Source organism: Oryctolagus cuniculus, chromosome 9 (genome assembly GCF_051225735.1).
Source record: "Oryctolagus cuniculus isolate XC-2025 breed Fujian yellow rabbit chromosome 9, ASM5122573v1, whole genome shotgun sequence".
In the NCBI taxonomy this organism is placed as follows: Eukaryota; Metazoa; Chordata; class Mammalia; order Lagomorpha; family Leporidae; genus Oryctolagus; species Oryctolagus cuniculus.
In genome coordinates, this window is record NC_142875.1 from 65,199,864 (window position 1) to 65,212,326 (window position 12,463).

The following is a 12,463-nucleotide window of genomic DNA, read 5'->3' on the forward strand; positions in this document are numbered from 1 at the left end:
CTGCTAACAATCATACCTAATGGTGAGAAACTGGAAGCTTTCTTGCTAGCATCAGGAAGAAGACAGGATGTTCTCTTACCACTGCCTTTTAATATCCTACTGGAATTCCTACCTAATACAATAAGAAAAGGAAATGAAAAGTATACAGATTGGGACGGAAGCAATTAGTATCTTTGTCCACAGATAACAAGATTGTGTTTGCTGAAAGAACTGTCAAAAAAAACTCTTGGAAATAATAAGCAATTACAGCAATGTTGCAAGACACAAAGTAATATACAAAAGTCAATCACTTTCCTATATATACAAGCAACCAATAAGTGGAATTTCAAAGTAAAAATACAATACTATTCATGAGCACCAAAAAAAAAAAAAACAAACCCTGAAGTACTTAAGGGTAAATTCAACAAAATATGTACAACACCAAAATGGATGAAAATGTATGAAAATAAAATATGCACAACACCAAACACTGGATGTAAGAAATCAAAGAACTAAAAAAATAGAGAAGTATTCCATGCTCATGACAGAAAGAGTCCATAATCAAAGTATCAGTTTTTCTTTTTTCTTTTTTTAATTTATTTGACAGATAAGAGTTAGACAGTGAGGAGACAGACAAAGGTCTTCCTTCGTTGGTTCACTCCCCAAATGGCCGCCACAGCCGGAGCTATGCTGATCTGAAGGCAGGAGCCAGGTGCTTCTTCTTGGTCTCCCACACGGGTGCAGGGGCCCAAGCACTTGGGCCATCCTCCACTGCCCTCCCAGGCTACAGCAGAAAGCTGGACTGGAAGAGGAGCAACCGGGACTAGAACCTAGCACCCATATGGGATGCCGGCGCCACAGGCGGAGGATTAACCAAGTGAGCCACGGCTCCAGCCCCAGTATCAGTTTTTCTTAAATCTTTCTAATATTAAACACAATCCCTAGCAGAATCCCAGCAAGTTATTTTGTAAATACTGACAAACTTACTCTCAAGTTTATATGGAGACCCAAAATAATCAACACCATTGACACCATTGACTCTCAGACACTGTAAGTTATTACAAAGATACAATAACCAGGAAGTCACGGTACTGTTCAAAGAATGGACCAAAAAATCAGTGGAACAAAACAGAGAGCATAGATCCACACAAATACAGTTAACTGATCTTTGACAAAGGAGGAAAAATAGTCAAAGGAGAAAAGATAGTCTCTCCAACAAGTGCTGCTGGAATTATTGGGGATTCACAGGCAAAAGAATGAACTAGACACAGACCATACATCCTACACAAAAATTAAACTCAAAATAGACCATAGATTTAAACATAAAATTCAAAACTCTCAAGAGACTATACGATAACACAGAACAGATTTAGACAAACTTGGGTATGACAATGACATTTTAAGTACATCAAAAGCATAATCCAAAGAAATAACTGATAAGCAGGACTTCATAAAAATTAAAGATGTCTGCTCTGAAAAATACTGTCAAAAGAAAGAGAAGGGGCCGGTGCTGTGGCTTGGTGGGAAAAAAACGCCGTTTGCAGTGCCAGCATCCCATATGGGCACCAGTTCGAGTCCCAGCTGCTCCACTTCTGAGCCAGCTCTCTGTTATGGCCTGGGAAAGCAGTAGAAGATGGCCCAAATCCTTAGGGCTCTGTACTCATGTGGGAGACCCACATGAAGCTCCTGGCTCCTGGCTTTGGATCAGCTCAGCTATGGCCATTACAGCCACTTAGGGAGTGAACCAGCAGATGAAAGACCCCTCTCTCACTCTCTATGCCTCTGCCTTTCAAATAAATAAATAAATCTTAAAAAAAAAAAAAAAAAAGCAAGAATACAAGACATAGAGTGAACAAAAGTAATCAAAAAAGACATATCTGATAAAGGACTTTTATTCAGAATATACAAAGAACTCTTAAAACTCAACAATAAGAAAACAACCTGATTTAAAAATGGGCAAAAGAAAAAAGGCAAAAGACCTAAACAGACTCTTCACCAAAAAAGATACCTTGAGATGGCAAATAAGCATATGAAAAGATGTTCAACATCCATGACATTAGCAAACTAAAACAGCAATGAGAAGTGGGCATTTAGCTTAGGGGTTAGGATATCCATGTCCCACATTGGACTGCCTTGGTTTGAAACCTGCCTCTAGCACTTGACTCCATCTTCTTACCAAAGTAGACCCTGGAAGGCAGCAGTGATGACTCAAGTATTGGGTTCCTGGCACACCCGGCCACCCACCCACACACACAGGCCTGGATTGAATGCAAGCTCCCAGCTTTGGCCTCGAGCCCAGAGCTGTTGCAATTATTTGAGCAGAGAACAAGTGGATGGGAATTCTCTGTGTCTCTCTGTCCCTCTATCAAATAAATAAACTGAAAACGGTAACAATGAGGTATCACTACACATTCATTTGTATGAACAAAACTTAATATACTGATAGCACCAAATGATGGTAAGGATGGGGAATAACAGTAATTCACTCATTGTTGGTAGGAACATAAAATGGTACTGCCAGTTTGAAAAACAGTATGTTAGTGTTTTACAAAATTAAACATACTGTTATGCTACAATTCAGTAACTATACTCCTTGGTATCTACCTAAGTATATTTTCCAAATATGCTTTGTGTATTTGAAAAGTTCTATAGATTAGTTAAAAGTATAGATTTCCTATTGACTCTACTTTAAATAAGCATCTCATTTAAATTCAAATCCTCTGTATTAAGGTCAATTCAGATCATTCAGATCAGCCCTTTCCAACAGAAATATAATGTCAGTACGTATAGATTTTTAGATTTTTTTTTTGCAACATTAAAAAAAGATAAAGTTTTTTGAAAACTTATTTTATTGATTTGAAAGGCAGAATGGCAGAGAGAGAGAGAATGACTACATCCATCTACTGGGTCACTCCCTAAATGACAGCAATGGCCAGGACTGTGCCAGGCTGAAACCGGGTCTCCCACATGTATGGCAGGGGCCCAAATACTTGGGCGATCTTTCACTTTTCCAAGCACATTAGCAGGGAGCTGGATCAGAAGCATTGCAGGCAGTGGCTGCACCACCATGCCAGTCCCAAATTAAAGTTTTTAGGTAACAGATTCTATTTTATTCTATATATACAAAATATGGTCTTTTCACCTTATAACCAACATAAAAATTGTGATTTTTTTTTTTACTATCTTTTCATACAAAGTCTGAAATTCGGCATGAATTCTACACACATAGCACTTCTCAATTCAGACTAGCCACACTGGACAAAACAGACCCTAAACCACCAGGTATTCTCAACCATGAGTGAACATCAAAACAATCTTTCATTTATTCAGAAAGTAAACTTACTAGTGCTACAATCTGGAAGTAAATGGGTGAACAAGAAAAATCTCGTAGCATACAAGTCTCCCTTCTCTATTGCCAAATTCTTGAGTTCAACGTGTAAGACTATTCAAAACATAGGCCTAATCTTCAGCCTTTATCTCACATAACATGCCATAATCCCTATAACGTAGGCACACAGCTTCCCAGTTTCTCAAATTTACTACTTGTTTAAAATTCCATGATTAGGTCCTCGACGCAACCATGGCTGAAGAGCAACCACAGGTCGAACTGTTCGTGAAGTCTGGCAGTGATGGGGCCAAGATCAGAAGCTGCCCCTTCTCCCAGAGATTGTTCATGGTACTATGGGCTCAAGGGAGTCACCTTCAATGTCACCACTGTTGACACCAAGAAATGGACGGAGACAGTGCAGAAGCTGTGCCCAGGAGGGCAGCTCCCCTTCCTGTTGTATGGCACTGAAGTCCACACAGACATCAACAAGAATCGAGGAATTTCTGGAGGCAGTGCTGTGCCCTCCCAAGTACCCAGAGCTGGCAGCTCTGAACCCTGAGTCCAACACGGCTGGTGTAGACATATTTGCCAAATTTTCTGCCTACATCAAGAATTCAAACCCAGTGCTCAATGACAATCTGGAGAAGGGGCTCCTGAAAGCCTTGAAGATTTTAGACAATTACCTGACCCCCCCCCCCGCTCCCGAAGAAGTGGATGAGACCAGTGCTGAAGATGAGGGTATCTCTCAGAGGAAGTTTCTGGATGGCAATGAGCTCACCCTGGCTGACTGTAACCTGTTGCCAAAGCTGCACATAGTACAGGTGGTGTGTAAGAAATACCGGGGATTCACCATCCCAGAGGTGTTCCAAGGAATGCACCGGTACTTGAGCAACGCCTATGCTCGCGAAGAATTTGTCTCCACCTGTCCAGATGATGAAGAGATTGAACTTGCCTGCGACCAAATGGCCAAGGCCCTGAAATAAGCCCCTGCTGGGGGCTCCCTCACTGGCTTCCATCTCCTCCATGAAAGCCCTGGGTGGTTACCACATTGCTACCCAATGGACACATTTCCAGAACAGCAGAGGATCCTGGAGCACTTGTGTGGGCTGGGGTGGGCAGGGCAATGAAGGGAAAGGAAGGGGACCTGGATGAGGTTTTTATTGTGGGTGAGGTGGGTAGGACAACCGTATTTCAGTAATAAAACCCAGAATGGAAAAAAAAAATTCCATGATTACTGTGTTGATTCTTTCCTCTTCCATCCCCTCCTTCATCTCATCTATACTTTAACATACAGTACACTGTGAAATGTTCACTAGTTCTCTAAGCAGTATTTATTCTCTCCACTGTACGCTTGGCTCCTATCTCTGAAATACTACCACATGCTATAGAAGTGTAATTTATGGCCAGCGCCGTGGCTCACTAGGCTAATCATCTGCCTGTGGTGCCGGCACCCCAGGTTCTAGTCCCGGTTGCCCCTCTTCCAGGCCAGCTCTCTGCTGTGGCCCGGGAGTGCAGTGGAGGATGGCCCAAGTCCCTGCATCCGCATGGGAGACCAGGAGAAGCACCTGGCTCCTGCCTTCGGATCAGCGCGGTGCACCGGCCGCGGCGGCCATTGGAGGGTGAACCAACGGCAAAAGGAAGACCTTTCTCTCTGTCTCTCTCTCACTGTCCACTCTGCCTGGAAAAAAAAAAAAAAAAGGATCTTAGTGGAGAATGGGACTGGGAATGGGAGAGGGAGGAAGAGAGGTGGAAGAGTGGGTATGGAAGAGTGGCTGTGGCGGCCATTTGGGCGGTGAACCAATGTAAGGAAGACCTTTCTGTCTCTCACTAACTCTGCCTGTCAAAAAAAAAAAAAAAAAAAAAAAAGAAGTGTAATTTATCTACCTGTGAATTTTTCTAACCACAAGATCAGGAGTTATCAACCTCAAAAATTCAGAAACATGAGTTGATATTCACAACGATAAAGGGCTGGGATTACATTTAATTTGCTGAAAATCACATGCATTTTGTTTTAGTTATGCCAGTGTTACCTACCTATACTAGCTGCCCTCAACAAAAATAACTCTAGATTTTGGTATGAGGATTCATTACATGAAGATCAACAGACATGTGTTTTACAGCAACACAGAAATGAAAAGTATTTGTTAATCTGCCATACACGTACCCAAAATAGTTAATATCTGGTATCCTAGCTTATTAACAGTTTTCTGAAAGTTTGGACAGTGAATTCTATAAAACCCAAACACTCCTGAAATGTGTGACTCTACCCTTCGATATGCAAGTAGCTCAATGCTTGCTTCTTGTCTACGGAAAGCAAGAATCAGGCTTTAAATTTCTTAACAAAATGTCAACTGTGCTGTCTAGTATTGATTTGATGAATATATAAACTCTTTATGATAAACAACATACTCATATTTAATACATACAGAATGTTCTACACAGAATGTTCTACTATTACAGCTTTAATGATCTGTGATTACTTTAAAATTTACTTTTTATGGATGAAATGGTCATTTGTCCATTCAATTATTGTTTATAGCTGTTGTCTTTATTTACTTCATAGAAAGGTCTTTTTGCTTTTTACCTGTTAAACTTATCTGAGGAAGCTTTTCACCTTTTTATAGTAATATAAATTGAAAAGATGCTATCCCAAAAACTAAAACAAAAGAAAAAGAAAGGGAGAGGGAGGGGAAAGGTAATATGATTATATTCTTAGAATTGTATCTACAAACAATAAACTATTGAAATGGTTAAAAACTAATTAAAATTTTTAAAAATATATCTTAAGTGGGAACCACATAACAATATAATAATAAAGCAATATAATAACTATATATACTATAAAATGGCATACCTAGCAACTCTTCCAATTATATATTCAGTGATATTTCTTTGCTAACTTGAAGTTGGCCATAGTGCTGAGTATTTACAAAAAAAAATTGCAAATGCTACAAAACATGGCTTTGTTCTAGAGTGGTTTTTAAACATTTATCAGAAATTGAGTCCAATCATTAATTATTCTGAATCAGTGGGTTATTTCAAAATACAATTTACATACTTAATTAACACCTATCCAGAAATTCTGATTCAGAAGATTAGGAGTGGAATATCAACGTGTATACTTCAAAAAAGATCTTCCATCTTGGGGCTGGTGATGTGGCATAGCAGGTAAAGCCACTGCCTGCAATGCTGGCATCCCATATGGGCACCAGTTCGAGTTCCAGCTACTACACTTCCAATCCAGTTCTGTGCTATGACTTAGAAAGCAGTAGAAGATGGCCCAAGTTCTTGGGCCCCTGCACCTGACTGGGAGACCAAGAAGAAGCTCCTGGCTTCTGGCTTTGGATCAACTCAGCTGTGGCCGTTGCAACCATCTGGGGAGTGAACCAATGGATGGAAGACCTCTTTCTCTTTCTCCCTCTCTGCCTCTGCCTCTCTGTAACTCTGCCTTTCAAATAAATAAATAAATCTTTAAAAAAAAAAATCTTCCTTCTTACAGAAAGTTGGAAAATATCTTGAGATGAAAAGCATTACTTCAGATTTCTAAAATTTTATTAGTTTATCATGTAAGACATTAAAAATCTCATATATAAACTGTATTACTTCAAGTACCAAAAGATAAGTCTTTACTAATTATACTGTAACACTAGCAGAGCTTTTTTATCACAGGTAAGAAAAAAAAAGTCACAGAAAGCTTATAAATCTGCGAGCTGGCACTGTGGCCTAGCAGGTAAAGCCGGTTCCCATATGGGCACCGGTTCGAGACCCAGCTGCTCCATTTCCAATCCAGCTCTCTGCTATGGTCTGGGAAAGCAGCAAAGATGGCCCAAGTCCTTGGGCCCCTGCACCCGCATGGAAGACCTGGAAGAAGCTCCTGGCTCCTGGCTTCAGATTGGCGCAGCTCTGGCCATTGTGGCCACATGGGGAGTGAACCAGCAGATAGAAGACCTAGCGCTCTCTCTCTCTCTCTCTGCCTCTCCTTCTCTCTGTGTAACTCTGATTTTCAAGTAAATAAATAAACCTTTAAAAAAAAAGAAAGCTTATAAATCTGAAATTATCAAACTGGTTGTTGCTCATATAATTCAGTAATATTCATAAAATAAACTATAATATTGGACAGCTGGATATCAACATGAAAAGAATGAGGTTGGACCCTTACCTCAAATCATAAATAAAAATTAGTCCAAAATGTATCAAAGACACATTACATCCTATAAAATGTATAGGAGGTAAAACTATAAAATTCTTTTAAGAAAATAGGTGTTTTGTGACCTTGGATCAGACAGTGGTTTCTTAAATGACACCAAAATCACAAGCAACAACAAAAAACTTACCAAAAGTTGGATTTCAACAAATTAAAAACTCTTGGGCTTTAAAGGACATGATCAAAAACATGAAGACAATCCACAGAACAGGATAAAATATTTTTAAGTCATATGTATAATGGACTTGTATCTCACAAATCAATAATAATTTTTAAAAAATTTTAGTGGATAAAGGATTTCCAAAAATGTACAAAAGCACACAGAAAGATGTTTAACATCATTAAATATCAGGGAAATGCATCTGAAAACCACAATTAGACTTACTACTTTATGTCTACCAGAATGGCTATAATCAAATAGTGAAATAGTAAGTGTTGGTAAAGACGTGGGAAAACTGGAACTCTCATACTATGCTGTCAAGAATATTGAAAGGGGAGTGATGGAGACAGGATGGTTAATGGGTTAAGGAGTACTGCTGGATAGGAGGAATAACAAATAACCTCTTACACTATAAAGCAAAGTAGGATAACTAAGGTTAATAACAACTAAGTATTTCAAAACTAACAGAGGCATTCTCAAAGAAATTAAGTCTGAGGTGACAGATATGTCCATTACCCTGAACTGATCTTTACAACACTGTACATATGAATGGAATCACTGTACCCCATAATATACACAATTCTACATAATATGCACATGTCAATTTAAAAAGTATATTTTTAAAAAAAAGGTAAATTGGTACAGCCAATAAAGAAAAGAGTCCAGCAACTTCTCAAAAGGTTAAAAACAGAGTTACTATGACTGCAACTCTACTCCCTGGCATAAATCCAAGAGAAATGAAAACATACATTCAAACAAAAACATGTACACACAAGCATGAAAAAACTGGAGAAGAACCCAAATATCCATCAACTGATGAATGGATAAATAAAACAGTGTCTACCAATGGATTATATCAATATTTGGTAAAAACAAAGAATAAAATACTAATACAGCCTATCATGTTTCATGAACATTGAAAACATGCCAAGTGAGGGAAGCCAGTCACAAAAAAACCACAAACATACTGTTTGATTCCATATATGTGTAAACTCCAGGATAGACACATTTATAGAAAAAGAAAGGGGACTTAATGGTAGACTATCTTGGCATCAATAGGAGTGTGAATGCTACAGTTCATGAAGTTTCATTTTGGAGTGATGAAAATAGTCCCACAATTGATTGTGGTGATGCCTGCATAACAATATACTAAAAACCCTGAAGTGTACATTAAATGGGTGATTTATATGATATGTGAATTTTATCTAAATCTGTCAGAAAATTTCTTGAAAAAATTAACTGTGGGAAAGATTTCTACTACTGACAAACACGTTTTTCTTTTATTTAATGAACTACATTACAAACTGTTATATCCCTTTCTGGCTGCACAGCAACAAATTCACAGCTACATTTTGTGGTCCCTGTGCCTTCTTTACTTAAACTTTCTAGATCAGTTTTTGTCACCTCCATTTTGCTGTAATTGTTCTCATTTGTAAGTGTTTTACTGTAAGCCATTTCAATCTTTCTTGGAAACAGTATATAGTGGTTGGCTGAATCCTGAAATAAACAATATATTTAGGGGTCAGCACTGTGGCACAGTGGGTTAACACCCTGGCCTGAAGCACCGGCATCCCATATGGGCGCTGGTTTGAGACCCGGCTGCTCCACTTCAGATTCAGCTCTCTGCTATGGCCTGGGAAAGCAGAAGAAGATGGGACTTGGGCCCCTGCACCCACATGGGAGACCCAGAAGAAGCTCGTGGCTCCTGGCTTCGGATTGGCGCAGCTCCGGCCGTTGTGGCCAACTGGGGAGTGAACCAGCAAATGGAAAACCTCTCTCTCTCTCTCTCTGCCTCTCCTCTCTCTGTGTAACTCTTTCAAATAAATAAATAAATCTTTTTAAAAAAAGAGAAAAGTATATTTAGGTACTCCTAATCGCAACAAAGGCACAAAAATCCTATGAAGTTCAGCTTAAGTTATGACAAACAATCCTTTCCATCTCTACTACCTTGAGGAACAGAAATAATCAATTTTCCAGAAGATTTTTTTCCTTATAAATTACATTATCCATAAGGATTATAACGCTATACTATACATAGCCCAAATATTTAGCACATAAGATAATACTTACAATCAGACTTAACTGATATCACTACTGAAATTCTAATTTATTTTGGAAAATCAATTCCTACCCTAACAGGTGAGGATGACTCCTCTGCGTTTCGTTTCTGAGGCTCGCTGTCCACATCTTGGCGCTTGTTTTTCATTCTTTCTCTGAGATCCCCTGTGGGTCTTTCTGGTGACCTTGGAACCAAAACACAAAAACAAAACAAAACAAAATATATATATTTTATACAACATGTTTTAAGAATATATTCACAAACACAACCTCATAAATCTCAATATAGTTTTTCTAACTGTCCTTGGCTCCTGAATTTCTGTAAAATAATTAGTTTGTTTCAGTTTTTTATTTATAAAAAATGAGCAACATTTGCAAGTTTTGTCTGAATACCAAACAAAATGTGTATATTAAAAAGCTATGGGTACTGGTGATATTCATAAGAAACTACTTGTGAATTAATAAAAACAAGTATGTAATTAACAGCATGACTTGTTTTCCTATTAACTACATATAGTATGGTTATGCTGAAATAAAAGGTAGTAAAGTTTTAAACCCACAATTGAAAAATTAATCTAGAGAAAAAAGCATCATAATCTACATATGTATGTGGTTGGATACAGCAACAATAATCTGACAAAATATTTTATGCACCTTAAGAATCAAAGTAAATATAGGAGTTTTGTGCTATTCTTACAACTTTTCTTAAATTTTAAATCACTGAAGAACAAAAATCAAGGATTTAAAACAAAATTTTTGAACGGTGATTTTATATTCTGCTACAAATTTTTTTTTAATGGAAAGGAGAAAACATACTGGACAACTATAAGGTTTCATAATTTACACTAGAAATTTGATAATTTTTGGCTATGTTATTACTTTCACGTTATTATTGAATGGGAAACACAAGAGAAATGGAAAACATACTGCCTTTAAAAAATATTTTTGGGGGATGGTGCTGCGGCACAGCAGGTTAAAGTGGATTATGGGTGCTGGTTCATACCCTAGCTACTCCACTTTAGATCCAGCTCCCTGCTGTGACCTAGGAAAACAGTGGAAGATAGCCCAAGTCCTTGGGCCTCTGCACCCACGTGGGAGATTTGAAGGAGACTCCAGCCTCCTGGCTTCAGATCAGCTCAGCTCTGGCCATTGCAGCCATTTGGAGAGTGAACCAGCAGATGGAAGACCTCTCTCTCTTTGGCTCTACCTCTCTCTGTAACTCTTTCAAAAAATAAAATTTTCAAAACAATAAAATAAAATAAATTTTTGAAGCAACTTTATAAAAAAGGTGGGGGAAACTTAATCTACAGAATGCTCTGTCCCTCTGACCACCAAAATGTACCATCCATCTCTCTGCCCACACATCTCACTCAAGCCATAATTTAATCATCTACTTTAGGTGATTGCTGATCAAATTAAATGATTCAGTTTATCGGTCATTAATATGATGGTTAGTGAAAAAATAATTTTAGTTAATTCACTTAAAAGCATCTCAATATTCACATTATATATTTAATAGACTTAGAGTAAATGTTTTATCAGTTAAAGCTGAACTTAAAACTGGAACTTTTTAAAGAAACAATACTTACATGCTCTCTCAATTCCAAATATGACATACATGTAAATCCCACGCACCCTGGTTTCCTTTATATAACAAAATAGTTTATCATGAAACTGTTTCCACCCTAAATGGCATCTAACAAAGTGAATGCTGAGTGCAATGTCTTAAGTGTCTTATCAATAAACATTTTCTTTTCTTTTCAACTCTGAATCATATTAACAACTATATTTTTCTTTCTTACCAAAAAAAGGAGGGAAAATACATTCATACCAAAGAAGTTATCAAACAGAAAAACACGCACAGCATAGCAAAAATTAAAACCAAAACAAATCATTATTGTAAGCCTTGTAATGACATTACTTGTTTTCATTCTGCACAAATTTTCTTCACAACTATCATACACAAAAATTTTGTCAGCTAATAATAAACTCCAGATGAATAAAAACTGTATTAAAAGTAAGGTAAAAATATAAAAAAATATTAAAATTATTGAAATAATTTCCTCAGATGTGGTTTGTTTTTTTTTTTTTTTTTTTTTTTTGACAGGCAGAGTGGACAGTGAGAGAGAGAGACAGAGAGAAAGGTCTTCCTTTTGCCCTTGGTTCACCCTCCAATGGCCGCCGTGGCCGGCGCACCGCACTGATCCGAAGGCAGGAGCCAGGTGCTTCTCCTGGTCTCCCATGCGGGTGCAGGGCCCAAGCACTTGGGCCATCCTCCACTGCACTCCCTGGTCACAGCAGAGAGCTGGCCTGGAAGAGGGGCAACCGGGACAGAATCCGGCGCCCCAACCGGGACTAGAACCCGGTGTGCCAGCGCCACAAGGCGGAGGATTAGCCTATTAAGCCACGGCGCCGGACCAGATGTGTTTTATGTATAAAGAGCTCATTAAACATTTACCATAAAGACTAATTTCCCCACATTAACAGAAAGTGATAAATGGCAACCTAAATGAAACAAAGTATGAAGCATAATAAATAAACTAAAATGTACACTGCTTAACTGAACAGGAAATTAAAGTTTTGCATTTTAAAGTCTTCTAAACTTCAAAATCTATGCCAGCCCTCTGACACAAATTCATCAATTAAAAAAAGGTTTAACTGCCAACGCTCAGTTCAATTTGTACTATTTCTGTAGTTAATGCAACTAGTGTAGCCAATTTTAGCAGTAGGTAAA

At 38.2% G+C, this 12,463-nt stretch overlaps 1 protein-coding gene and 1 pseudogene across 3 annotated transcripts in view; one reads left to right on the top strand and one right to left on the bottom strand.

Annotated features, from left to right (window-relative positions):
- Positions 1–12,463, bottom strand: part of ZC3H13 (zinc finger CCCH-type containing 13) — a 100,569-nt gene that overhangs the window by 78,346 nt on the left and 9,760 nt on the right. For all 3 annotated transcript variants that reach the window (XM_002712953.6, XM_008259990.5, XM_008259989.5), the window contains exon 4: positions 9,803–9,914. In XM_002712953.6, coding sequence (XP_002712999.3) covers positions 9,803–9,914 — 112 coding nt within the window. The remainder of the gene's footprint in view (positions 1–9,802; positions 9,915–12,463) is intronic.
- Positions 3,422–4,411, top strand: LOC100359293 (chloride intracellular channel protein 1 pseudogene; annotated as a pseudogene).